Genomic DNA, 27581 nt, shown 5'->3' with positions numbered 1-27581 from the left:
CTGTCATGGAGTTGGAATTTCTGGAGCTGGCCTTAGAGTTGATGTAGTGCAGTCAGCTCATCTTACAGTCAAGTAAAGCAAGGTTTACTGTCATTAAACAGCTTTCTCAAGGTCGTACATCTGGAAAGCAGTCAATTTTGCCTAAATCTAGGCCATCAGACTCGTAATCTGTGCTGTGCCTCTGCTTGCATTTGACTCTTTCTCTTTATGGGCTTACTGGTTGGTGATGGATCTAATGGACTGAGCTTACAGCAAAGTCTGTCTTTGCTTTAGCAACCTACTCACAGAGATGTTCCTTCTCAGTCTTACCAGAAATGGCTTATTGAGCTGTGCTTGGAGTCCTCCTGGTCCTTTGTTGTAGATGATATGCATTTATAACCAAACAATTAAAACAAGATATATCCTGCAAGTCAAGCTTTTTAGGTTCACTGTGTTGCTCCACATGAAGGACGAAGTGCTTGTCTTCCGGGATGGGCACAGACATTCTGACATGTCCTCCCAGCGCATCACTCCTTTATCTCTAGGTCCCACAGTGCAGGGTTGCCCCTTCTCCTCCTAGTGTGCATGAGCTGAGTGAAAGGTTTTAGCTCCCTGTAAGTTTGGGGCAATTTGTGTTTGAAAAGTGGTCTTGCCCTCTCCTTTCCTGTTGCTTGTATTTGCCATTTTAGCTAAGCAGTGTTTTATGTTTTCTGTACCCGTGGTGACAGTGGTAGTGCATCCTGCAGTATTCCCTCAGCTCTGACAAGGCAAAGTCAAAACGCTTCCAAACTTAGTTAAGAGAGTGTGAAATCCCAAGTACTGTTAGCAAAGGGGTACCATGACAGATTCCATTTAAGGCAACGGGAAATTATAAAAGAGAAAGTCTGTTGTTTTAGTGGTCTCCGGACAAATGAATTTTTGAAAAAGAATTTCTGAATAAGAAGAAACTGCAACAAAACCAAAGCTCCGTTTTCTGTGACAGCCATGATGATCAGTGCTCCAATCCCATCAGCATAAACAGTGCTGCATAGCGGGAGGAGCTGTGATTTTCGACTGCAGTGTAAATGACTGACACCGTGTACCAGCAGGGAATTAACATGACACGTGGTTCCCAAACATTGTCTTGACTAACGGCGTTCCTTATGCTTGCTAAGTAGAACTCAGGCTTAATCCTGAGTGCTGTGGAAACCCGCCTGGCAAAAACCACTCAGCTCCCACCTGACTGCCTCAGAGACACACCCTCTGCTGTCTGTCTTTCTCATAGCCCCCAAATCTTGCTTTTGTCTCCTGTTGCCAAAGGGAAAAGACACTAGATCTGACAAAGCAGGCAACCTGTATTTTTTAAAAATAATATGGGGTTCTTTTAATAAGTTCTTTTAGAGTGGTTTTGGGGGGCAGTGGGAGGGGACTTTGGCTATGATAAAGGCCGTGATTGATGCATTCCCATTTTATATTGCAGTGCAGTTTTAGTACTCAGAGTTCTTTGAACGTGGACTAATCCATCTCCAAGATGGAAATCAGTTTCCCAAAGACATATTAAAACATTTTTATCATCCCTTAGTGCATCCTCCTTATCTTATATTTACATCACCTAAGAGTGGCTATGGGATTAATATTTTTTAGATCTGTGCATACCTTTGGGTAAGGAGAGGGTTCTTCAGCTGATTTTTGAAGCCACACATACTTTGGCACACTGTTTATTCCATTTGCAAAGCTAGATTGAAAAGTTTTCTCTTTAGAATCCTCCCTGTTCTTGTGTCCCCAAAGGGTGGCTCTAGCAAGTATGCTAGTTTGGGGCAGGGTGGGGCAGGGAGAGGAGATAAAACGCTCAGAGTTGCTGTCCTTGCTTTCTCCTGTGGGGCCACCTCAGCATTCTGAGAGCGGTTGGCAGGCTGCTCTCCCTCCCTCTCTTGGCTTCCAATTTTCTTGCTCCTCTGTCCCCCTTCCCAGGAGTGGAGAGAGAGGATGGCCAGCAGAGGTCCAGCGACTGCAGCATGGCACATCCTGCTGCATCACTAGGGTGCAGGCTCTGGCTAGTTTTCTGGAAGTGGTGAGGTATCAGTGCTGAGCAAGTCACATCCTCTCCCCAGACCTCTTGTGACCAGCAGGGGAAAGCTGCTTACACAACCCCAAAAGGTTATTGCAGGGCTCTGCTGGATCTGGGAGGAGGGGGCATTTCTGCTGAAAAGCATTTTCCCTCCCTAGTTGACTAAATGGCCATCATTTTTTATTTTACTCATTTGTATTATGCCCTTACTACTTGCTCCCCCTCTCCATGGAGTCTCCCAATAACTGAGCTGGACAGATGCTTTCCTTTCCTCGATGGCCAGAGATAGATAGCAGGGATGCCCTGGGCCCTCTAAAAGGGACAGAACTGGCTTTGCAGCACAAGAGACTTAAATGGCCCTCACAGGATTGCAGACCTTAACCTTGGCCTTATTCTCCAAGTGCAGCAACCAGATGTGCTAAGCAGCCCCAGCTTGATGCCTTGGTGTAGAACTAGGAAGAGGCATCTAGTAGTTATATGCCTACATTGTGTTGGCAGGGGAGGTGTGCTACACATCCTTGCACCCCTCACCAGTGCCCTACAGGAATGACATGTCCCCATTTTCAAAGGTGACCTTCTCCTTCTGGATCATAGTGAGTCCTACTTCTTATATTCTTTCTTTACCCAGTAATGAAAATCTTGGAAGTTTGGGTGTTTGTTATATGATAGTTATTTCCTCCTCCCCCTCCCTCCCCCTCCTCCTCCTTCCCTTCCCCTTTCTTTCCTCCCCCACCTCCCCTTCTCTTCCTCCCCTTCCTGCTCTTCCTCCTCCTCCAACTTCCCTCCTCCCCCATCTCCCCCTCTCCCTCTCCTAAGATGGGAAGGCTAATTCTTGAAGCTGTAGGCCTGAGGTCCTTGCTCCTTTTCCTCTCCCAACTCCCCTTCCTCTTCTCTCTCCCTCTCCACTTCCCCCCACCCCCTTCTTTTTGTTCTTTTGTGGGATGGAGAGGATAATAGGGAGGGATCCACAAAGGCTATTAGATGGACTTACATGAGTGCCTCTCTCGAAGGCTTGTGGCTTTTCCAGAAGGCACAGGGGAGATGGAATTTTGTCACAGTTGTGTTGGCATGGCTGCAAGAGATCAGGCAAGCCAGTACACTTGAGTCAGAATGCTGCCGGTAAGGCCCTAGGTGGGCCCAGGAGGAAGCACTGCTCAGAGCTCTGTATTCTTGGGTTTAGAATCTCTTTGCACACGTTGAGTTCTCTTCAGCCTGTGAGAATTTGTAGACCATCTTGTAAACCAATTTGGATTATATGGGAGCAAGTGATTTGCTTTGCCTTAATGGGCCCAAATCCATCATGTAATTGTGTGACCCTTTGTTTAGGCCAGCAGCAGAAACCATGTATGAAATGGGACCCTGCAGCCTAACAGTGACAGATGGCCTGGTGTTCACACAACACCAAGGTCTGCCACCTGTGACTCCAGAGCTGCCTGTAGGCCGATGGGTCTGCTGAACTGGCAAATGGTGGGACAAACTCCACAGCCACTCTTGCAGGGTCTGCTGCCACCTGCTGAATGAGGGTGGCTAGGCTTTTGCATAAATGCACAGTGAGAAATCATACAACAGCATTAAAAATGTATTACAATTGACAATGTCAAATCTGCCAGCTTAGCACTGCTTTCTGCAGGGGTATTTTTTGAAGATAGATATAGATATAGATATCATTAAATTTTAAAGAGATACATATCTTTTAAATTCAATGCAGTCTGAAAAAATATTTTATTTAATGCAATCTGTGAACAAACAATTTAAAATATTAAAATTTTGGTAGAAAACAAGCAGTGGAACTTATTCTGAATATCTGAGTTGGAGAATAAAGCTTGTATTTGCTATTTAGTCTGTATTTCTTACAAAGGGAGATTCAGTCTCTCTTGGGCCTTTTAAGCTGACATTTTATATACTCTTGTTTTAATGCATTAAATATTGATTTAATAAAATAACCAGGCATGCTGTAAAACCATATGAATGTTCCCCAAATTTTGAAAATGCCCCAAATTTTAAATTTCTCTGTTCATCTTTTGGGCTCTCAGTAAAGAATATCTCTTTGCACCTGAAAAATTCCTTGAGGGTTCTCTGTAGGCACCACAAAGGGAGCTAATGAAAAGCATGTCCACACCATCTGATAAGCCCAGCAGCTCGAGTGCTGGCAGGATTTCTGTTGTGCTCATCTGAAAACAGTATCTTGCTTTGTCCTTCCTCACTTTCTCCTTTAGTAGCAGTTTTACCTTTGTAAAAATTTTACCCAGGAGAAGACTTCAGAAGAGGTCATTCGTTCAGAAATTGGGAAGCAGGTTTGGGAGAGGTTAAGGGAGTGGTACTTTATTCAGAATGAGCTCGAGCAAAATAATGGGTACAGCTCCTATCCCTGTCTTGACAGAAAGTGGACACTTCTCCATTTCTCTATCTAAAGTTCTAAGAAATACTTGTAGTGCTTATTGGAATTCTTGTTTCATCTTGGAACAGACCCTCTTGATTATTCTGTTTTTTAAGTTTACTTTTTGCCCTGCTTATTTTTCTTTCCTTTTTCATTGCCCTCCTAGCTCCTGCTTGTGTCTTGGCAATGTTTTTTCCAACCACAGTGACCATTAACTACGGTCACTGCTTGCTTGTGTTAATGTTACTTGGATTTGGAATGTTGGTTATTGACTTCCTATAAATTTGTATATATTTTATGTATTAAATGAGAGAAGAGACAAGATTTTTTATAGCACTCACCATGTGTTTTTGTCTCGTCAGATACCTTCTGATAGAAAGTCAGGCCTGCTATGGCTGCCTCAGTTTAAATTTTGACAGGGTTGATCGCCAGTTGGTCTGTTGAAGGGGAATGGTCTTTTGTGTTTTGAGGGCCATGCAAAATATGGCTTTTGTTTTGTGGGGCCAACTTAGACTATTTTATCTTTTTTGTTTTATTTTTTAATGGTTAGGAAATCTGTGTGTGCTTCAATTCAAACCGTTTACATAACTTCAATAAATCACTTATTTGTTGTTGGTGGAAAGCAAAGAACTGTGAAAGAATCAATGCAGGCTCTTTTTTGCCATCGTACTTTCCTAGCTAAAGTGGATACTAAAATTTTTCTCACAGAGACCCTTCTTTCTTACAGCTTTCACTTTTGGAAAGCAAATAAGTGAAGAGAATTTGGCCATTTGACAAAAACAAACATCCTTTGCCCACTCACTTTTTCTACAGTCATTTATATTCTGAAACCCAGAGTCTTCGTGGTGATTAAAATAAGGCAGTTTTTCATACTTGTCTTTCTCAACCCGAGCCATTTAAAAGCCAGTTTGGCTGCCAGGTCCCTGAGATGTGACTACAGTTTTGATAGGAGACTTGGCTTACCTTGCAGTTACATTCTGGGTTGTTCTCAGATAGCGTACATTGCAAGGCAGCCCACTTCCTCTGTTAAAGGTGGAACATGTGGCTGGAGATATTGCTTGTGCAGGTGTACAGTGTTTATTGTTCCACAGCAATAAATAATAACAATATTTTGGAACACTATAGAGTTGGCAGGCTAGAACAGTGATTTCTCCAGCTTTTTTGTCTGTGATCCATAGTAAGAAATACATTTAACACCATGACCCACTTCATACATACAAATAAGTATATGTAATTGAAAGAAAGTTTCACAAAACAGTAGTTACCCATACCACATATCTCTATTACATTTTATTTCATTTAAAAAATGCTGGTTGATTTCATAACCCAATTATGGGTTCTGGCACATGTTTTGAAAAACACCATTCTAAAGGAATGCCCCAAACTTGTTTCATTCCTCACCTAACTATGTGAAGTAGGGGAGGAAAGGAATAAATATGCAAGCGTAAAATAGCTGTCTAGCTCATCTTGACTTGCATGGTAGAGTGGAAAAAGGTAGAAAAGGGGTCAGAAAATTTGGATTCTAAGTCTGAACTTGGCTACTTACGAGCCAGGTGATCTTAATATGAAACCACAGTGTTTTAGAGTTGATAGAAGCTCTGGAAACCATCTCACACAGCCCTTTCAACTTTTAAACCTATATTAAGAACATACTTTAAAGGATCATCCAGTTAAGTACTATTGAGAGACAGTTTAGCATTGGGTTAAAAGTAAACCAGTGAACCAAATATGTGTAACGCACTTAGCACAAAGTAATCACCATATCCGTATAAGTGTTAGCTCTTACTAGTACTGATATAAGAATTAGTATTCTCTGAGCCTTCAACTTCATCATCTATAAAGGGGAACTAATAACTGATGAAGAAAACAAATTTAAGGATATTTTGCTCCCCTCCTGGACTCCCATCCTTTTAGAGATAAAAGGAAATTTATCTTTATTTTCTAAATTTAGAAGTTTACTATTCCCTAAGTATTTCAGAAACAGTTGGTCTTTTTTTTTTCTTCAGTTGGTCTTTTGAGAGTTAGAGCTGTGTTTGAATTCTGCCTCTGCCTCTTCCTGGTTGGAAACCCTTGTCATGTTAGTTGAATGCTGAAATCTGTTTCTTACCTGTAAAATGGGATTGGCGGGGGAGGGAGGAGAATGGAGTGATCATGTCTACTCTTTCATATTGTTAAAAGATTAGCAATAATGTCTTTGAATTGCTTGGAGCAATGTCTGGCCCTTAATTGCTTCTTGAATGGGAGCTATTATGTGTTACAGAAAGCTTGAAACCAAAACCCATTCAAGGAGTCAGTTAGAAGAGGGTCTGTTTCCAGGACTCTGGCAGAGAGGAGCAGTATACAGATGGTAAGTCAGGAGTAGTTATCTTACTTAGCAGGCCTGCAGATGTTTATGGAATGTTCTTTATTGAGTGGGCCAGCAGTAGAAGGGCTGGGTGGGAGACTGTGTTGGCAAAAAGAGGGGGTATTAGTAGAAGGGCTGGGTGGGAGCACTTGTTGGCAAAAAGAGGAGATATTAATGATGAGGGTCTCTGAGGGTCTGTTAGATGGCTGGCATCTCCAAGTAGGAAGTGAGCTGTTGGGCCTTTGCTTTGACCAGGAGTCTTCAGTGTGGCAGGGAGCCCCACCCAATGAGTGAGGGCACCTCCTAGTACACTGTTCACACCCCAGCTCACCACTATAGAAAACCCATTTTCTGATAAACTATAAAAATATATCTCTGAGATGAGGGGCCTGAGAGGTGCCTCACAGGAGGAGCTGGAAGGAAAGGAAACACACACATGAAAAGGGAAGTAGAAGAGATCCGTGGGAAACTTGGGCTGAGGCAGGTATTTTCTTGCCCAACTTATTAGTTCTTTAATTTGTTATTCTTCCTTAAGGTATATATTCTTTACAAGAAACTAACTGCCACTAGATGGCACACGGATCCCAGCACTATTCTGACAATATTATTTAAGATTCTTTTCAAAAGATAGGTCACTAATACGTTGTTTTTAAAAATAAAATATGATAGGAGGGGACTCTTTTACATAGGTTACATAGGTTACATAAGGAATAAATGATGAAAGAAGGAATAAAGGATGAAAAATTAAAATTCAAAATCTGTATATTTTGTGGGCTTGGTTTGTGCTATAGAGAAAGCCCAGTTGTAGAGGTGCATAGTGGCTCATGGTCTTTGTTCATATGTAGGTGATGTCTGTAATTTTATTCTCATGTACAAATGCTTCATTCAATTTATTAAGTGAGATTTTTGGAAGGTAGGTTTATAAAGAAGAGAGTAATCTGCCCCCAAAGCAATGCCTTTTTTTTCTTCTTTTTCTTTCTTAACCACTACTTGAAATTTCATTTCTTAGAAATTTTGAAATTGTGTTTCTTACAGATTATTATGTTGCTTTTAAACAAATGTGTCTGATTATTGCTTTGCATTTGTGTTTGAATTGTGTGTATGTGTATATGGGTTATACGCAGACACGGATGCAGTTAAAAGAATGGGATGGGCTGGTCACTGGGACGAGCAGAGAAGCCCAGAGAGGGGGTGGGGCACTTGGCACACTCCCTGCCACCCCAGCCAAAAAGAGAAACATGAGACCAGGCCTTGTCAGGAAGTGGTTATCACCACCACTCTGACCATCAGCAGCAGCCATGAAAAGGTGCAACAAAGCACAGTCTATGCCCTTTGTTCAGGAACAGCAGTCGAAGATAATAGTTCTATAGCTTTGTTTATAAACTGTGACACTAAAGCCTTTAGCTTTAGCCATTGAAGACCCGCTCAGAAAAAGGGAAATCATAATAAAGATTTGTTGACTTGATGTAATCATTTGCTGCGAAGGGTATGAACAAGGTCCATTAAAATCCTTCCCATCATTTTGTGTCTGGCTCCCTTGCAATGGCCAGAAACAGACACGTGATGAGAAGCTGCCCCCTTCTGAATGGATTATGTGGGGTCCTAGCTTTATGTGCTCTGGTTTATTGAGGGCATTATATTAGAAGCAAGTGGCCGATGCTTCCCTCCACCCCCGCCCCCCACCACCGAATATCAGTAGAGGTGTTGGGAGTAGCCTCTGTGTCGTGTCCTCAGAGCTGCCTGAGAGCTGCCTCAGGGACTGCCCTGGAGGAGCCGATGAGGGAACTGTTCCCCAAGCTGCTGGCCATTGTCTCTGTCCATTCCAGTGCACTGCCCAGGTTGGGATGTGACAACAGATGTGGAGAATCCTGTGAAGATTAGTAATATTTTTTTAAATATATGTCCCCACTCTTATCCAGCCCCCTACCCCTGTTTTGTTTTGTTTTGTTTTGTTTTGTTTTGTTTTGTTTTGTTTTGTTTTAAGAATCACAGCCTTATATCTGCGACTGTTTGAACAAAATATACTAAAATGTTACAATTGTTGAAATATAAATAAGTGATCAATAAATTAATCAATTAACCATGACAGTAAGTTTTCAAGAAAACTGTCAGATGTTTTAAAATTTAGCATGTCACTTTAAAAACTTGAGCTTAATTCTACTTTGTATTATATTCCCCCAAAGAGTTCCTAAAACAAAAACATGATTCTGAAAAAACAGATGATTTGGGACATGTATAAATACACCCATAGTGTGCTTGACACGCAGGTACCTTGTATTCCATAGTGTAGGTGGATCTAATCTATAGGGTGACTCAGAATCTTTCATATTACAACCAAGAGTTTGATCTCTACTTATTAGTTAATGGATCATCTTCCTTGTTCCTGCTTGGCCCCCACATCCCAGGCTGTGGGGAAAAAGCTTCACGCCTGTGTGAAGGGCAAGGCGTCGGCATGGAAGCCCACTCTGTCTGCATCTGTCCCTTGCCCTCCTCCCCAGGATCTCAGGTTGAGCAATGAGGACAATGAATAGCAACTAGGAAGTCACCCTGGGCATCTTTCTTTAATGTCGCCAACAGATCTAGATCTAATCAGTCCTAATGCTAGAGCTACATGTATTGAGCCTTGGGCCAAGCACTTGATTACATTGTCTCATTTAATATTCATTTTACATATGAATAAACTAAGGTTTAGAGAATCTGGGTGACTTGTCTAAAATCGTCACCCATGCAAGTAGTAAATGGGGGAACCATGATGTAAAACTAGGTCTGTTGTGTTATCATGAAGTTGCATTTTGCAGACATTTAACCCTGTGTGTATTAAGCCAGCCTTGTGGGCCAGTTCCTCTTCACCCCACCAGTATTAAATAAGCAGCAGGTGTCATCAGGCCTGAAATAGGGAGTGCATGTAGCACAACCCCAGAAGAAAAGCATAAATAAATGATTTTTCAGGTATCCCAGCCATTGACAAACAAGTGAAAAACACCCAAACAAAGGGATGGCTGATACCTTCCTCAATGTTAGGAAGAAATTGAAGAATTAACTGAAAACAACAGAGAAATATAGACCGAGGAACAGTTACAGGCACTGTGACTGGCTGCATAGCCAAAGCTGTATCTATAATATGGGCCATATTCAAGTTGAGAGAGTTTTGTGAGGGTGAAGGTAGGCAGGGTAGCAGATACCCTTACGGGTGTTTTTCTTCTTTTTCCTACAGTGTGCTTTTGATTATTTGAAGGTTAATTTTGTTAATTTTAACCTAAATTGTGTCATTTCTCTCCTCCTTCCTAGGGCTTCCTAAAGAATGAAAAGGACAATGCCCTGCTGTCTGCCATCGAAGAGTCCCGGAAGAGGGTAAGAAATGAACCCAAATGTATACGTATACTGTTGTGAGGGCAGCAGTGTATACTGGGGCGTGGAGGTTCTAGAAGCTGGATTCTGTGTTCCAGGCCCAGCTCTCTTGATAGTTCACCAGAGGGAGTTCTACAGGAACCATTTTTGAGGAAAATACCATGGTCGTAACTCTACGTGTATTTAGTGACTGCATCTGAAACACTGGGCTGGTCAGTTAATTATTAAGTTAATCTTAAAATGGAAGGGCCAGACGATTCTTCAGTTTTACTGTTACAGTATAAATGGTATTTTGGTTTCTACTGAATCAGCAGTTCAGAAAAGCAATTATGATACTGATAATTTTCCTCAATTTCTTTTCCTTTTATCACACAATTTGACTTTCTACACCACCTTTTTTTTTTTTTAAATAAATTTATTTATTTACTTATTTATTTATTTTTGGCTGTGTTGGGTCTTCGTTTCTGTGCGAGGGCTTTCTCTAGTTGCGGCGAGCGGGGGCCACTCTTCATCGCGGTGCGCGGGCCTCTCACTATCGCAGCCTCTCTTGTTGCGGAGCACAGGCTCCAGACGCGCAGGCTTAGTAGTTGTGGCTCACGGGCCCAGTTGCTCCGCGGCATGTGGGATTTTCCCAGACCAGGGCTCGAACCCGTGTCCCCTGCATTAGCAGGCAGATTCTCAACCACTGCGCCACCAGGGAAACCCCTCTACACCACCTTTTAAATTAACAATTTCTCCAAGCTCTTTGAAACAAACAAACAAAAAACATCTTGATATTCGAGAGGATAGTAAATAAGTCAGCCAGAACAGCCGTTATATGTGCAGCAATATTTCGCAACAAGCATTCCCTCAAGATAGTCAAAGATCATTTACTTTACTAAGGTGAGTTATCTTCATTTGTTTGACAAGGATTAAAAGATCAAAACCTTTCCAAAACATTCCATTATGGAGTAAGATTTTCAGGCCCCCGGGGTCTTTTGGGGAGGGAGGAGGAAGGTTAGCGATCATGTGGAGTTGGTTCTAAAAATGCAGCTTTTCCCAGGAAGGAGGCTGGAGGGTTCCCATTAGTCTGGAAGCAGTAGCTGTCTCTGCAAGGGAGTAGGGGTGAAGGGAGTCTCTGTTTTGCTGTTCACTTATGTAAGCCTTAGATCAAGTGAAATGTATTTGTGTATTATTTATGTGGTTCAAAAAATAAGAAAGTAAAAAAAAAAAAAAAATGCTGCTTCTCAGTGTGCTTTATTAAAATATTCCATACAGGTGGAAGTGTCTAAGTAGTGCTGATATGAGTGAGATACGGCAGCAGGGGGGCTTGCCAACTCTAATTTATAAGAATATGTTTCAGAGACATTATTTAAATGACTGATATGTTTAATTATCAGAGTAAAATTCCCTAAAATTTAATTAATTATATTTTTGGCAATAGTACTTATTCCTAGAAATAGAGAAATTCACTTGATCCAGATTTGAAAATATTTTTTTTAAGGTTTTTTTTGGTTCACACTTGGAGTGAGTTACTCACCAACATTGATTCTCCTGCTGTAAAGGACCGATGAAATTAAATTAGGATTGTCGAATGCCACCGAGCCTTATTAATCCATTTACCCTGCGGAATGTGTTTCTGAAATTGGCAGTCTCTGAACGTTGTGCCATACTGAGACTAAATGTGCAGCCAGCCAAAACATTTAAGTGACATACCACAGTGCAAAATGTGTGCATATGTGTTTGTGAGGGAGATGTTCCGGTGTTGGGAGCTGGCCCTGGGGGGGAAACCTTTCACCTGTCTGGAAACCAGAAGCTGCTGCTGAACAAGAATCATTTTCAAACAAAAAGGTGAGCAGCTTTTTGGCATTATTGGTGGTAATTTCACGTTTGAATAACTTGCCAATATCCTGCTGAAATGCCAAGAAAACAAGCTACAAAACCACAAATGTGTCCTATCTTTTCCCATTTGGTGCATCCCAGCAAAAACAGAACAACATTATCAGAACATATGTAGAGTTTCTAAACGCCAGCAACAGCTCAATAATAAGTGGGTGTGAAGTCAAAGCAGGTTGCCCTCTTCCCTTTATGAAAATGGGGTTCGAGTGCTCCCCACCTGTTCTTAATTCAGTTGCCCAGTTCTTTCCCTGCCTTCCTTTCCTAACTATGTTCAAAGAGATACATTTCCCCACATAACTTGAAAGATTCGGATTTATTTATTTATTTATTTTTTTAATATATCTGAGGTCTGCCTGTCTTGGCAATGACAATCTTTTTTTTTTTTTTTTTTTGGTTGCACTGGGTCTTAGTTGTGGTATGCGAACTCTTAGTTGCAGCATGCCTGTGGGATCTAGTTCCCTGACCAGGGATCGAACCGGGGCCCCTTGAATTGGGAGCACAGAGTCTTAACCACTGCACCACCAGGGAAGTCCCCGGATTTAATTTATAATAGTTTCTCCACTGCTTTGTCATTTTCTGTGGTTTGTCTTTCCTTATCCCTGCTATTCCTGTTTCTCACCTTGTCTCAGACCCTCACTGTCCTCCTTTTCTCTTACTTCTTAGCTCTTTTGAGTAGCTCTGTTGATTCTCTCTCATTAGCTCCTCTAGTTGACATTCTTCTTTGCACCTAATCTGGTGGTTCAGATGTGGGTCTAAAGGGAATAGGCTGGAAGAGGGCAGATGGGTGGCTGATCATCCCTGATTAGCCCACAAATTGGATGTTCCATTATCTCTAATGTAATTAAGATAAGCTGGGGGTGGCATGGTGAAGGGAAGAGAATTTTAATGTTGGGCCATTTATTTTTATTTGAAGCTCCTTATCACACTAACGATGAATGGAACGACAGTGCTGTTTGTTCAGGTTGTGGAGCTGTTTCTAAATGAGTAGCCTGGCATATTTCTCAGATACATCTGAGGATTTGAGCCCAGAAAGCTGCCAGTTTTCAGAGTATTTCCTGTGTTCTTGAAGCAGGAGTTCTTGGCACACAGGTGGGCAGCTTGATTAACAGGGGATGGTTAATTCCCACTGTTGTCGCCCTGACCCTTACGTGATGCTGGAAGTCTGCCCCTGCCATCCTCATCAGCAGTGTCTCTGAGACAGATTGTGTTTTCTTCAGTTGCCTTTAGTGCTCTGCCATTCTTTGTCAGCCAGAGGACTTACCCTTAAGAAAAATTCTTGTGACACTGTGGTGTCCTGGGCCAGTGGCAGCGCTTAGTCAGTGCCTCACTTCCTATTGCAAGTTTGGAAAGCTGTATGGTATGCCAGCCCTCCACCTCCTTATTTCAACCCGCCCTGGTCCACCTGCCCCATGGCCCTCTTATTTTCCCTTTCTGGGACAGGTTCAAGGTTAAGGAGGTGGATGCCACTAAATGGAAGAGTTTTAGAAGAAATGTGGTTCAACATGTGCACTATTTCTGGATAGCTTCTAGGGAAACTACCTCTTCCCCTCCCCTCTACTCCACCTCTCTGTTCCAGCATACTTTTCTCTATTCAAAATGCATAGCTTTCGTGTTTAAGGTCACTAATGTAGCAAGAGAAAATGATTTTTCTCTGGGTATTTTTTTCAATCCAGGCTACTTGGAGTGGTCTGTTCTGCCTGACCTTCAGTGAGAAGAAAACCAGATGAAAGACTGTTTTTAAAGTTTTTGATAGTCATTTCTTTTTTTGTCTTCACAATACATATTAGAAAAGAGATCCATTGATAGATGGACCAAATCAAATTTGCAAGATGTGCCAACCCTCTTCCTAATCATTTTTGTGGGTGTCTGCTCTCTTTTTCACATTTTAATAAATATTGGTCCACGCTCAAACATCCCATTTGTAGAAAGAGTATATGATTTTTCTGATAGTTTCCCAGAGCTCATATATATGAATGTTATCAGTATAAATTATCTGCATTGCCAAAATAAAGCAGGCATTACTAATACTCATTCCCTTGGTGCTGCCTAATTAGATGCCAATCTGATTGTAAATGAAATGGGTTTTTGAGAAGTGGGCTTAAGCTGATGGGAAACCTGGTCTGCCAATTGAAGAATAATAGGCTAAGAATGGTTATGATTCAGTATGTCTCTATAAGTTGCTTTAATCTCCTCCTCAGAGGGGTTTTGGTTTTGCTTTTGTTTTTTGGTGGTTTTTTTTCTTTTCTTGTTTTTTGTGTGTGTGTTTTCTCCCTTCCTCCCTTCTTCCCTTCCTCTTTTCTTTTCTTTTTTTTTTTTTTAACCACTCTCCTAGATTTTTTTTTCTTTTTTAGTTTTAGTTTATTTATTTATTTTTGGCTGCATTGGGTCTTCGTTGCTGCGTGCGGGCTTTCTCTAGTTGTGGTGAGTGGGGTTACTCTTAGTTGCGGTGCACGGGCTTCTCACTGCAGTGGCTTCTCTTGTTGTGGAGCACGGGCTCTAGGCACATGGGCTTCAGTAGTTGTGGCACGCAGGCTCAGTAGTTGTGGCTCGCAGGCTCTAGAGTGCAGGCTCAGTAGTTGTGGTGCACAGGCTTAGTTGCTCCTAGGCATGGGAGATCGTCCCGGATCAGCACTTGAACCCATGTCCCCTGCATTGGCAGGCAGATTCCTAACCACTGCGCCACCAGGGAAGCCCCCCTTCCTCTTTTCTTTGTTTTCCTTCTTTCTCTTTTTTCTTTTCCTTGTGAGTGCCTTTGTTTTGGCAACCTGCAGTGTCACCAGCAGATAGAAGTGAGGTTTGCCAGACATTTCAGTAGTGACTTTGAGAAGACTGATAGGAAACCTAATTGCAAAAGGCTCTGTTTTTTCTTTTACTGATTTGCTTCCTCCTATGAAAATATTACTGTTTCTTAAAAAAATAGACACTGGGAGAATCTTACTTTTTGTCTTATCTTAGAGGCTCGTTAAATCTTAAGATACCATTGACTTTATAATCCATCATTATTTTATGTACTACAAAGAAAAAGTACTTCAATTTAAGCTTTTGACATGCTATGAATTGTAATATGTAGCCTAATTTCAGAGGTTTTAAGATGATATTTATCTTAATAAGCACATGAAAAGATGTTCAACATCACTACTCATTAGAGAAATGCAAATCAAAACAATAAGTTATTACCTCACACCCATTAGCATGGCTACAATCAAAAAAACCCAGAAAATAGTGAGTATTGGAGAGGATGTAGAGAAATTGGAACCTTTGTGCACTGTTGATGAGAATGAAAAATGGTACAGCCTCTTTGGAAACATTATGCAATCGCTCAAAAAATTAAACATAGGATGACCATCTGATCCAGCAATTCCATTTCTGGGTATGTATCCCAAAGAATTGAAAGCAGGAATTTGAAGAGATATTTGTACACCCATGTTCACAGTAGCACGATTCACAATTACCAAAAATTGGAAGCAACTCAAGTGTCCATGGATAGATGAATGGATAAACAAAATGTGGTGTGTACATACAGTGGAGTATTATTCAGCCTTAAAAAGGAACGAGACTGCATATGCTATAACATGGATGAATCTTGAGGACATTTTGCTAAGTGAAATAAGCCAGACATAAGAAGACAAATACTGTATGATTGCACTTCCATGAGGTACCTAGAAGTGGTCAAAATCATAGAGACAGAAGTAGAATGGTGGTTACCTGTGACTGAGGGAAGGTGGGAATGAAGTTATTGTTTAATGGGTGCAGAATTTCATTTTTGCATGATGAAAAGAGTTCTGGAGATGTATGGTGGTGACGTTTGCACAGCCGTGTGAATGAACTTAATACCACTGAACTGTACACTTAAAAAGGGTTAACATGGTAAGTTTTATTGTTAAGTGCATTTTGCCACAATTAAAAAAACATTTAACGTGTTAGACTTGATGAAATAGGGCATGTTGCAAACAGTTGTCAGTAAATTCTTAAAGGATAATTTAAAATAGATTGCTTTTGCTCCACTCATGGAAAGATGGCAGATCTGGAGGGCTTTGAATTTCTGATGCGCTTCAAGGGAAACCGTGTTCTTTGTCTTCTCATTTGGGTCATCTCTCTCTGCTCCTCTCCAACAGACCTTTGGCATGGCTGAGGAGTACCATCGAGAGTCAATGCTGGTTGAGTGGGAGCAAGTGAAACAGCGGATTCTCCACACCCTGCTGGCATCGGGAGAAGATGCCCTTGACTTTACTCAAGAAAGCGAGGTAGGTTGAGTCCAGAAGGTAAACCACGATGAAAACTCGGAGGTCAGAGAATGCTTGTCTGCTTGACTACTGACAGTCCTGGCACGGTTGATCACTGTCTCCCCCTTGAAGCCCTCTCTTCATTGCCTTCCAGACGCCCGCATTTGCCTGGATTTCCTCCAACGTGTCTGGCTGCTTCTGCTCAGCCTCTTTTGCTGAATTTTCCTCAAATTCCTTGACCCCTAGGTGTTTGTGTGTCCCAGGGCTCAGTCCTTGACCTGTTCTTGTTTCTTCCTCAGTCACTGCCCCGTTGATCTCATCTGGGCTTGTGGTATTAAATACCATCTATGTACTTGAAGACTTAAATTTACATCACAGCCCCAAACACCCCCAGACTCATTTTTCTAGTGGCCTTCTTGGCTGTACTCAGATATCTCAGAGCCATCAAGCTAAACATGTTTAGAATTGAGTCATGGTAGCAACTGCCCTCAACTCCCTCCTGGCATCAACCTTCTTTTCTCACAGAGTTTATCATCTTTATAAAGGGCAGTTGCAGTTTTTCACTTGCTCAGATCAAACACCTTAAATTCATTTTTGTCCTCCCCTTCTCTCACCTAGACTCTCTCACATGTTGGCAAATCCACTTAACCCTACTCTCAAAATATACCCAGAATCCAACCGCTTTTTACCACCTCTGCTGTTAGCACTCTGGTCCAAGTCACCATCATCTCTTGTTCACATTATTGGACTAACCTCCTAACTGGTTAGTTCCGTTATCTATTGCTATGTAACCAATCACTCCAAACCGTAGTGGCTGAAAACAATCATTTAGCTTAGCTGCGTTTACCAGAAATAGTTCAGGGTCTCTTGAGGCTGCGGTCAAGATGTTGGCTGAGGCAACACTCATTGCAGGGCTAAACTCGGGGAGGATCCACTCCCAGGCTCACTCACGTGCCTCTTGGCAAGCCTCAGGTCCTCTCTGGCTCTTGGCTAGGGACGTCAGTTCCTTGTCATGTGGGTCTCTCTTGTGTTGCTCACAGCATGGTAGTTTGCTTCCCCTGGAGCAAGAGTGAGGGATCCAAGGAAGAGCTAAAGGGCCCCCAAGACAGAAACCACGGTCTTTCCGTGACTTAATCTTGAAAGTAATATCCTGTCGCTTTACTTTGATCAAGGTAAGTCACTAAATTCAGCCTATGCTCAAGGAGAGAGGATTAAACGAGGGCTCGGATCCCAGGAAGTGGGGATTGTTGGGAGCCATCTTAGAGGTTGTCAACCCCACTGGTCTCCCTGCTTTTGCCCTTGTACAGTCTTTTCAACACAACAGCCAGAGTGACGCTATTAAGACACAGGCTAGATCATGTCACTCCTCTGTTCGGGATCCTCCAGTGACACCCATCTCGTTTGGAGTGAAAGCCAGAGTCTTTACCATGACCTCTAAGTCCCTACCTGACCTGGTCTTGTTGCCTCTCCCAGCTCAAGTTATTCTGCTCTCCCTGTTGCTCTTGTTGCGCCAGCCAGACAAGCTCATTGCAGCTTCCTGGAATGAACCGGGTAGGCTTGCTCCTGCCTCAGGTCCTCTGGGCTTCCTGTTGCTTGTGCCTAGAAGGCTCTTCCCCCAAGTAACTGCGTGGCTGTCTCCCTCACTTTCTTCAAATATTACCCAGTGCCATCGCAGTGAGGCCTTCCAGGGCCTTGATATCTGAAATCCAAACCAACCTTTCCCCATTCAGCACTTTCTATATCCCCTTTTCTTGCTATATTTTTCTTTTTAGCATTTCTTCACTTTAAACCATTGTATATGTATATGTCTTTATATTGCTTACTGTCTGTTTCTCACAGTAGAATGTAAGCTCCATGAAGGTAAGGATTTTTGTTTGTTGTGTTTACTCATATCTCCAGTGCCTAGAAGAGTCCCTGGAACATATTAGATGCGCTAGAAATATTTGTTGAATAAATCATTTGGCCTTAGCTAACTTTGTGCTAACCGGAGTATTAGGGATATGTTGAAACAGTGTGATTTTAGAGTGGGTATGTTTAATAGGGTTTATTTTAATTGCCAGTGTTCATTGATTGGTGGTGGTGCTAAGTTGAGGGGTTTCTCCTCTTTAAAATCTAATTTTTTTAAAGGTAATATATTCATATGACTCAAGAACTAAAGTACCCTGTCCACAGAAGCTCATTCCCTCCCCGCTTTGCCTCTCCCTGGAAGTGATCACTATTATTACTTTCTTGTGTAATATTTCCAGAGTCTCTTTATATGAATACAAGGCAATATATTATCTTCCCTCCTTCTTACACAAAAGTTATTTTACTATATGCTCTGTTCTATATCATGCTTTTTTCACTTATTTATCCTGGAGATCTTTCCTGAGAGGGATTTGAGGCTGCATCTTGGGATCAGCAGGAAAGAGTGTCTTGCTTGATTAGTGATGTCTGCCCTTGTGCCAGTGGGAGCTGTGACTTAACCACACATTTACCACGCTGGTGTTGGGGAGAGAACAGCCCTGGGGTTCAGATCCTAGCTTCAGCACTGACTAGTTCTGAGACCTCATCCAAGTTATTTAACCCTGCAGACATTTAATGTCTTCATTGGTGAAATGGGGTTATTGGGAAGATTAGTGATAACATAAAGCACCTGACCCGTAATGGGCATCCCTTACTATTGTTTTAAAGTAAGTAGTTTCAGATAATTTGGAGGTGCAGGTTAAAAATTATAATGTCACAAAAATTATAGCATTAGACATTTCAAGTAATATTGCCAGTGCTTCCTGATAAATCTTTTCCCCAGAAGTTGTTTCTTAACTAGCTAGCATTCTTTTCTCATGGGAGATAGGACGACTGAGGCTCAGAGAGATGTGTAATATGCTGGTGAGATCCAGGACTGTTGGCTTCTAGACCATCGTTGTGTTGAAGTCTGGGTCAAAGGTGGGTAGCTTGGCAGTGTGTCATGCCTGCAGGATAACTTCAAACATCCTGTATCTACAAATTGGCTCCTGATTTAAAACCCAGTTTTTCTATTAAATTAGCCCCCAAAATAAATAGATGCTAAAGTCATTTATCTTAGGAAATTACTCATTAATGACCCTGTTCCACATTTCTTAGACTCAAAGATTTCAAAGAAGAGTAGAGTCTTTGGGAAAAAAGAGCTAATATATAAAATCCTTGGCCAGCCTAATGTTTCTTTCTCAATTTCTTGTGAGTCTGGGCAGATAAGTAGAACAGCTCATGGTTTTATAAACTTCAGTTTTTAAAATTGTGTTAATAGGTTGTAGTCTGTATTGGGATTTGGAAGTAATTATAAGCTGCTAATGAGATATTCTTTCTTGATTGCTCTTGTCTTAAAAATAGACTAGTCTATTTAGTAGACTCTGCTTCCTTGACCTCGAGTCCTCCCTCTTGGAAGGGAGTTATTGATACTTTTGCTGTTCTCTGTTGTGACACCTAGCAGAGTGGATAGCTTTGCTGAAAAAGCTGGCAAATGATGCAGATGTTTCTTCAGATAATCCAGGGAATTGCCATTTCTGGAACCTTGTAGGTTTTGTTGTTTGTTGCTGTTTTGAACTTTTTTCCTGAAGTATAGCATATATACAGAAAAGTGTGCACTTTTTAAGTATACAGCTCAATGAATTACCAAAAGGGAACACACCCAGATGAAGAAACAACATTGTCGGCACCCCAGCATCCCCCGTTCTGTGCCTTTTCATTCACCACCCCTCACCACCACCACCACCACCACCACCACCAAGAGAAACACTGTCCTAACTTCTGATGTCATAGATTAATTTTGCCTGTTTTTAAACTCTGTGTAAATGGAGTCATATGGTATGTACTCTTGTTTCTGGCTTCTTTTGCTTAACATTCTGTATATTGTTACATGTAGTTGAAGGCTATTCATTCTCATGGCTGAATAGTATGACTGCAGTCTGTTTATCCATTCTGATGTTGATGGACATTTGGATAGTTACCAATTCTTAGCTTTTATAAGGAGTGCTATTGAGAGCATTCTTGTACCTGTCTTTTGGTGAACATACGTTTGCACATCCATTGGGCACATCTAAGCGGGCAATTGCTGGGGCAGAGGGTACACATATGTTCAGCACTGTTCCAAAACGGTGTCTTAGTGTACCCTCCCACCAGCACTATGAGAATTCTCTTTGTTCCATATCTTTGCCACACTTGGTATTTTTTATCTTTTTCAATTCAACCATTCTGGTGGATATGTGGAAGAACCATGTGTTTTTACAGGTTTTTTCCATGTAATGTTCTTCAAAATGATGGAAAGGTGGTATTATCTCCACTTGGGCAGGCACCTTCTCTACCCTCTTTGTAAGAAACCACAGAGTGTGAAGGCCTGAGACAGGCTTTGGAATTCGGCAGGCCTAAGTTCCCGGGCCTCTCCCGGGAGCCTCCCTGTTCTCATCCTCATTGTAAAAGGCCTCTCTTGAAGAACCGTTGGAAGGAACGTAGAACGTGTGTAAGGCGCCTGGCCCAGAGCTGGTATAGAGTGCACGCTCAGCACATCGCAGCACTGTTTATGGTGGTGGCTGGTATTTGGTAAGCTACACACTATTAAGTTCATTTTTATCATTTTAATATGGATCTTTCCCTTTTTATGTGTCCCTTGACTTATAAAGTCACTAGGAGTGAAAAAAAATCTCAGGACATAAGTAGAAGAAATAATTAAAGTATGACTTGCCATCTAAACCATTCTTTCCTGGGCACTTTATCGTCAAGAATAAGGTTGTTGGAATCCAGAGAATCATTAGCTAGGAAAGAGGCTTCCAGTCATTTTGAGCTGACCTTATATTTGAAGGAAAATGTCCAAATTTAGCTAATTTAATATAAAGAGAGGCTTGAGGCTTTTATTTTTAAGCAAAAATGAACTGGGAGATGGTGGTTCCTAAAACATTTTTCCCCCAAGCCTTCCAATAACAGAAGAGCAACAACACATTAGTAATGTCTATTACTGGCAAGTTTTAATACGGGAAATGATGCTTCAGTAGCATAAATTCAATTTGGGAAGTTAATTTCCTTAGGATATCATTGAAGAAAAAGGTATAATTTTTAAAGAAAGGAATCGAAAGATTGTTAATAACTTTCCAGGTTGTAGTCTGAATAAAAATGTGCTTTGAAGCAAGAAAGAGACCCCTGGCTAAGAACTCCCATGCCCTAGTCCTCGCGTCTGGCCTGTGGGGAAGAACACCCCCAGTCTGCGCTCCTTGCATGACACTACGGGCTTTGAGCATCACTGAGAATCCTTGATATATCTTAGGCAACATTTAAAAGTAAATTTTTATCTAGCCTCAGTGTGTCGTGGCTGTATTGATATTAGACATAGTCAGTGGATGGTGCTTTAATGTATTGTCTGGAAAATGGCTCAGCCTAGCAAGCAATAGGCTCAGTAGAGAAGCTAAGTTGTAGCTTAATCATTACAGATAATGATGTGATGTGTGAACAGTGTGTGTTGAATGTAGTCTCTAATTTTGATCACTGACTCAATACCATATTTCACCAATTCCCAGTTACACATCTTTTCTATATTTTAACATCTCTGAAATCAAGATACGCCTTAAATTCAGTGGTGTGTCATAGTTTGTCAGCATTTTTCTTTCCTAATGGTACATAAATAACATGATGCCTTACAGTTGATGGTGTATTAGATTTGATGGAATACAGTAAAAATATAGACTGACAGTATGAGTTTGAAAACCCCAGACTAGATGATTCCAAGCTGTATTTTATGGCTCCCTGGTAGTTTCCTAATTTGTTTCATGTATTGGAATTTGAGTAGGATTTCAAGTATAGAAAGTGCTCAGCTGCTCTTTCAAAAAGAAGTTTAAAGAACCCAACTCAAAGGGCCCTTCATTTTGACATCAGGATATATCACATGAACACCTTCTTCTTGCACAGTGTTCTAATGGTAGAGATAGAGATTGTGAAAATTCAGCTGCTCTCCTCTACCCCCAACCCAAACATAACCTCTGACATTCTGTCCTTCCAATTCCGTCTCAGGTATTTATGTGCACATTTATACATATATGTCCATCTGATCAGTTTATTATCAATTTACTCCATAAATGGCACCATTTTATATAATAAATGCTACTACTTAGCATTATGTTTTGATTTTTTTTAACTTATTTTGGAGCTTTTTCTAGGTTAGTACATGTAGGTGTCTGTCATTTTTTAGTGGCTGTAATAGATTTCATTGTATAAATGACCCAAGTATTCTTCCCGTTTTATCCATGGAGAATGATGCTCCAGAAAAGTTAGATGTCATTACCCAAGGTCACACAGTTGGGTTGCATTTAGAACCTGGGTCTTCTGGTGCCTCGGTGTTTTTTCTGGTAGTACTGGGCTTCTATGTACAGATACTGTAGCCAACTATTGTACATTAATTACTTTGGTTCTGTTTTGCTTACATAAAGCCAAAACATTCCACTTGGAAATTAAAAACTCTCTTCCTTCGGTAGTATCATCACATTTTCTTTTTACTCTGTACTTGTTTTGCTAGAAGTGAGTGCTGCATTCCTTTTTCCCCACCTAGAATGTGTTCTCCTTGGGAAAAGAGATTTATTCATCCCTGGATATGTTATGTACAAAAGTAGTTGCTTAATAAAAGCTTGCAGTTCCCTCCTGCCACTCTCCACCCACATCCTGCCTGTTCAGGAATGTTCTCTTAAAAATGGCTGTTTGGGGAACACCAGGTACACTGAGAAGACCCTTCTCCTCTCTGTGCTCCCAGAGACTGCTGTTTCTCCACATTATCTCCAGACTCCTGGGTGAGCCCCTTGTTGTTCTCTCTGGCCCTGCCCACCCATCTTCCCTGCCTTTCTGGTCTCTGATTCTGTGCTCCTGTTATCCCCACTGTGCTCCGATCAGGCCCCAGTACAGAGAAAGCCTGAAGAGTTTGGAACGTTATTCCCACACAGCATACCGGCGTCTCCTTTCCCAGCCCTCTAGCAGCTCCTGGCTTTGAGATTCCATTGAATGTTTGCTGGTTCCTCTGCTCAGGAATGTGCATGTACACATCCTGTTGATGGATAACTGACTTCGTGTGTGGTGAAATACAGGCTCAGCCGAGGGCAAATGAAGGAAAGGTACGTTTGAAAACAAGGGCATTAGGCAAAATTAATTTAAATGGAAATTTGAAGGCCAAAAAACCAACTACTTTTTAAAGTTAGGTTTTTAGTAGTACTGGAAAATATTTCTCAAGGCTGTTTATGTATATTTAGCTGAAACAACTGTGTCCTTGAAGAAGTGTTTAGTGCCATTCCCCCTCTCCTCCCCGTTTATCCCCCCCAGTTAGGTTACTGGAATTAACAGGCTTAGTGCTCTGTTCTTTCAAAAGACTCGGGGATCATCAACTTTCAGAGAGCTCTGTTCCAGAAAGATGGCCACATTATAGAACAGTCCTCAAATGCAGTGTTACTGGGAACACTCAGAATTAGTCCAGAAATAGAAAATGAGCTGGTGGGGGATTCTTTTCCTACAAGGAATGTGTTTTCATTGTAGAGGAGTGAGATGAGAATTTCCAGCCAGCACAAAGAAAATATCTTAGGTTATGTTTCCGTAGTGTCCATATCTATCCACTGTTCAACATCTGATTTAGTCCCGTGTTCATTATGGTTTATTTTTTATTTAAAAAGTGGTAACAGCTAGCATTTACTGGTCAAATGTTGGACAGTGAGCTCTTTCTACTTATTCCTACTTACTCCGTGTGAAGTAAGTACTGTTTTCTTCCCATTTAAGGTTATTTTGCAAATCTATGAGGTAGATACCATTGCTGCCCCTGTGTTACAGCTAAAGAAACCCAGGCTCAAAAGAAGCAATATACTCAATCAAGATCACGTAGCTAGTGAGTAGTGGAGCCAGGATTTCTAACTGCTACTCTCTCTTGTTCTTCAATGGCCATCCTTGGACAGTTGCCCCGGGCTGCCCCGCCTGGCAGTGTGGCCCCAGGCTGTGGGCACAAGCCACGGCTCCACTACTTCCTATTGGAGTGACCTCTGGCAAGGTGCTTTCTGTGCGCTTTTGTGTCTTCATCTGTAAAATTGTTATAATAAAAGTGTGTATCTCATAGGGTTGTGGAGTTAAACACAGAAATTAAGACAGTGCTTGGCATATGGTAGTTGCTCAGTAAGTGTGGCTATTGTTACTATAACCTGATGGTTTTCAAACATTTCAAATAGGAATGCTTTCAGCTGTGAGTAACAGAAAACTTGAGTTTCTGTAGGTTGAATAGCGATTTATTTTTCTCACCTAACAAGTCTGCAGGTGTGGAGATTGTGGGCCTTAATTCAGTAGCTCTGCAGTGCCATCAGAGACACCTCCTTGTCTCTGTATGCCACCATTTTTAGCACGGCCACTTACTTCGGGCTCACAAGCTGATTGCTGCAGCTCTAGACAGCCTGTTTGCATTCAGGGGAGAAAGCTGAAAGGCCATGCCAGGCTTTTTTTTCTCCCTTTATCAGGAAAAGCAGAAGCTGCACTAAGCCAGAATGTACTACCAGGCTTGTGCTTTCATCCGGTTGGCTAGAACCAGGGTGCATGGCCACTCCTAGCTGCAGTAGAGGCTGGGAAAGGGTAGTGTGTAGGGGTCAGCTCATGAGGACCTATTGTTAGAGTTTCAGGAAATTTGCCGTCTAGTTGATACTACTTGGAATAGCTTGATTTCTGCCATGGTGGGAATATTTACACCAGAAATCAAGTCCCCTTTCCCAAGCCAGTTGTTAAACATTTACCAGCACACCATTGGATATATTTAACTCCATATGCCAGAGTGGGAAGTGGCAGCGAGTAGAAGTGAGAGGTAGGGATGTGACATGGTCATTGGGTCAGCCAAGCAGCAGCATCTTCCAAGCTTACCATTTGATGGAGAGAGTTAGATGCCAACATATGGAAAAGTTTATTAGTCCGTTTTTTAGAAAGACTAAAGTTAACCTTTAGCTAAGCTTATTCCCTACTGTAAACAAGTATGGATCAAAATTAGGTGTATTCTACTAGGTATATTAGTTATATTCTTAAATTTCCAATACATTGGTTTTTACTGTACTGTAGTGAGATCAAATTCGATATTTTGAACAGTAAACTGTTTAAAGCTCTTTTAATACCAATGATTGCAGAAAATCAGAGCTGGGGAGGACCTCTCGAGATTGTCTAGGACAGCCCCTTCATCAACCAAGGGGAACCTGAGGCTCCAAGGATATGTGCTTTGCCCAGACCCCAAAGCAAGGGAGTGGAGCAGTCCTCCTGGAACCCAGGTGTCCTGACAGTCCAGTGTTCATTCCAGAACCTGAGGGTTTACAACCCACCTTTCTGCTTCCTGCTTCTTCCTATTCCCTGTCCTGCCCCAGTGCATGCTCATGCTGGTATCCCTTTTACCAGCTTTGGTGGTGCTAGGAAGTTTTGCTGCTATCTGCCATGTGTCTCCTAGGAAACCTACTTTAAACTGCTTTGTTTTAGATTTTAGAGAATAGAGCATTGATTTTTTTTTTTTTTTTTTTTTTTTTAATGAGAGAAGCTTGAAGAATTTGATCTTTGCTACAGTACAGTACAAACTAATATTGGAAATTTAAGAATATGCCTAATATACCTAATTGGAACATACCTGATTTTGATCCATATTTTTTTACAGTAGGGAATAAACTTAGCTAAAAATTAAACTTTAGTCTTTCTTAAAAAAGACTAATAAGTTTTTCCGTATGTTGGTGTCTAACTCTCCCCATCAGATGGTAAGCTCTTTGGGAACAGCTCTGTGGGCTGTCTTGTCATCCCTGTGGGGATGGATGTGTACACACTGTGCATGTGGCAGGCAGGCACTTAGCAGATGTTTGCTGAATGAATGAATGCCCAACTTAGACTGGCTTCATATCTTCAGATGCATAAAGTTCATCAGTAGCTGTTGTCTTAGTGTGGACTCTAGATAGGAAATGTCTGAATCCTGGTATTGTGACCCTATAAACTCCATTTCCTCAGCTGTCTGATATGAGTGATGGAAACAGGAGACCCACGTACACCACAGCCTCACTGGTGTAAAGACATGGAGGGGGAAGATGAGGTGGACTGGGAGATTGAAACCGAATGTTACAAAGAGGTGCCTTTCCAGAAACAGTTACTGAGATATCCTTACAGCTTCTCCAACCTCCTGTTATTTTTGAGTTGAGTCCCATGCCTGCTCCCTTCTCATGTGATCATGGTCATAGAGAGTTGCCTTCTATTGAAGCCCCTAAAATCATCGTTTTGAGGAAGTCTGAGTAGGAAACAGAAACAGCTTTGTTAAAGACAAACATATGTTTATGGTTTTTTTTTTTCTTTACATGACTGAATGCTGTTCTGAACCAATTCTGAATGTGTATTTATCTACAGCCAAGTTACATCAGTGATGCGGGACCCCCTGGTCGAAGCTCTCTGGACAGCATCGAGATGGCCTATGCCCGGCAGGTGAGTGTGTTCCCAAGGAAGATCGAATCCAGGAACATCCCTGTGAGCCCGCTGGGAAGCAAAGGAGAACACAGACTTCATGTGAAAGTCCAACCCTGAAGACAGGTTGGGTTTTCGTTCAGAGGACACGTTAATATTTTACCATCTGGGTCCCTGGAGAAGTCTATCAAATTGGGTAATAGAATGACTCAGGTTTGATTTAGGGAAATTGAAATCTGCCTCACACACTGACCAAGGCATCTCATTTTGCATTTGGCAACAGCCCATGTACGGTAGAGCTTTGAGTAACTGCACTGCTGAGCAAATGGAGTTCTGTATTAACTGATCACCTGGTCGACGAATGGTATTATCAGAAATGCTTCTTCACTCTGTTGTAGAGAGAAATTTTCTAAATGCTTTTCTGCCTTGGTAAGCATAGTGTACTCACCATTACCTGATATTACTGTCCTGGAGAAGCTTATGATATTTGGGGGGTTGTGGTTCTTGTGGTATATCGTGACCATGCAATAGTTTGAGTATGGATTGAGACACTTTGTGGTAAAGCTCAGGGACTCTGTTGACTGAAACTGCCCTTAGGACAGTACATACCTGGAATTGACTTTTTGAATAAAGCAGTGCTGGCCACCTGTGTATTTTATTCTAATTTGCCGCTTTGCTGCACAAAGTATCAAGAAGGGAAAATAGTCTTGTTTCTTGAATTGAGGGTGGTGGGCTTCCATCCCCTTTAAATTGTCCTGCACCAGCAGTGACCAAGGAACATCTGTTCTGTCGTGACCAACTCCCGTGATTCTTTTTTTTCTTTATAAATTTATTTATTCATTTGTTTTTTATTTTTTTATTTTGGCTGTGTTGTGTCTTCATTGCTGCACATGGCTTTCTCTAGTTGAGGCAAGCAGGGGCTACTCTTCTTGCGGTGCGCGGGCTTCTCATTGTCGTGGCTTC

At 41.6% G+C, this 27581-nt stretch overlaps 1 protein-coding gene across 3 annotated transcripts in view; it reads left to right on the top strand.

Moving 5' to 3' along the window:
• Positions 1-27581, top strand: part of NUP93 (nucleoporin 93) — a 104164-nt gene that overhangs the window by 55297 nt on the left and 21286 nt on the right. For 2 of the 3 annotated variants that reach the window (XM_061173125.1, XM_061173127.1), the window contains 3 exons: positions 10036-10098; positions 16089-16217; positions 26565-26639. In XM_061173125.1, the coding sequence (XP_061029108.1) occupies positions 10036-10098; positions 16089-16217; positions 26565-26639 (267 nt within the window). Of the gene's footprint in view, positions 1-481; positions 487-10033; positions 10099-16088; positions 16218-26564; positions 26640-27581 lie in introns of those variants that run through there. The other variant, XM_061173126.1, reaches the window with a different exon arrangement.

The sequence above is a fragment of the Eubalaena glacialis genome, chromosome 18 (genome assembly GCF_028564815.1).
Source record: "Eubalaena glacialis isolate mEubGla1 chromosome 18, mEubGla1.1.hap2.+ XY, whole genome shotgun sequence".
NCBI lineage: Eukaryota > Metazoa > Chordata > Mammalia > Artiodactyla > Balaenidae > Eubalaena > Eubalaena glacialis.
The sequence above is the reverse complement of the archived record's forward strand: the minus strand, read 5'-3'. Positions and strand labels throughout refer to the sequence as shown.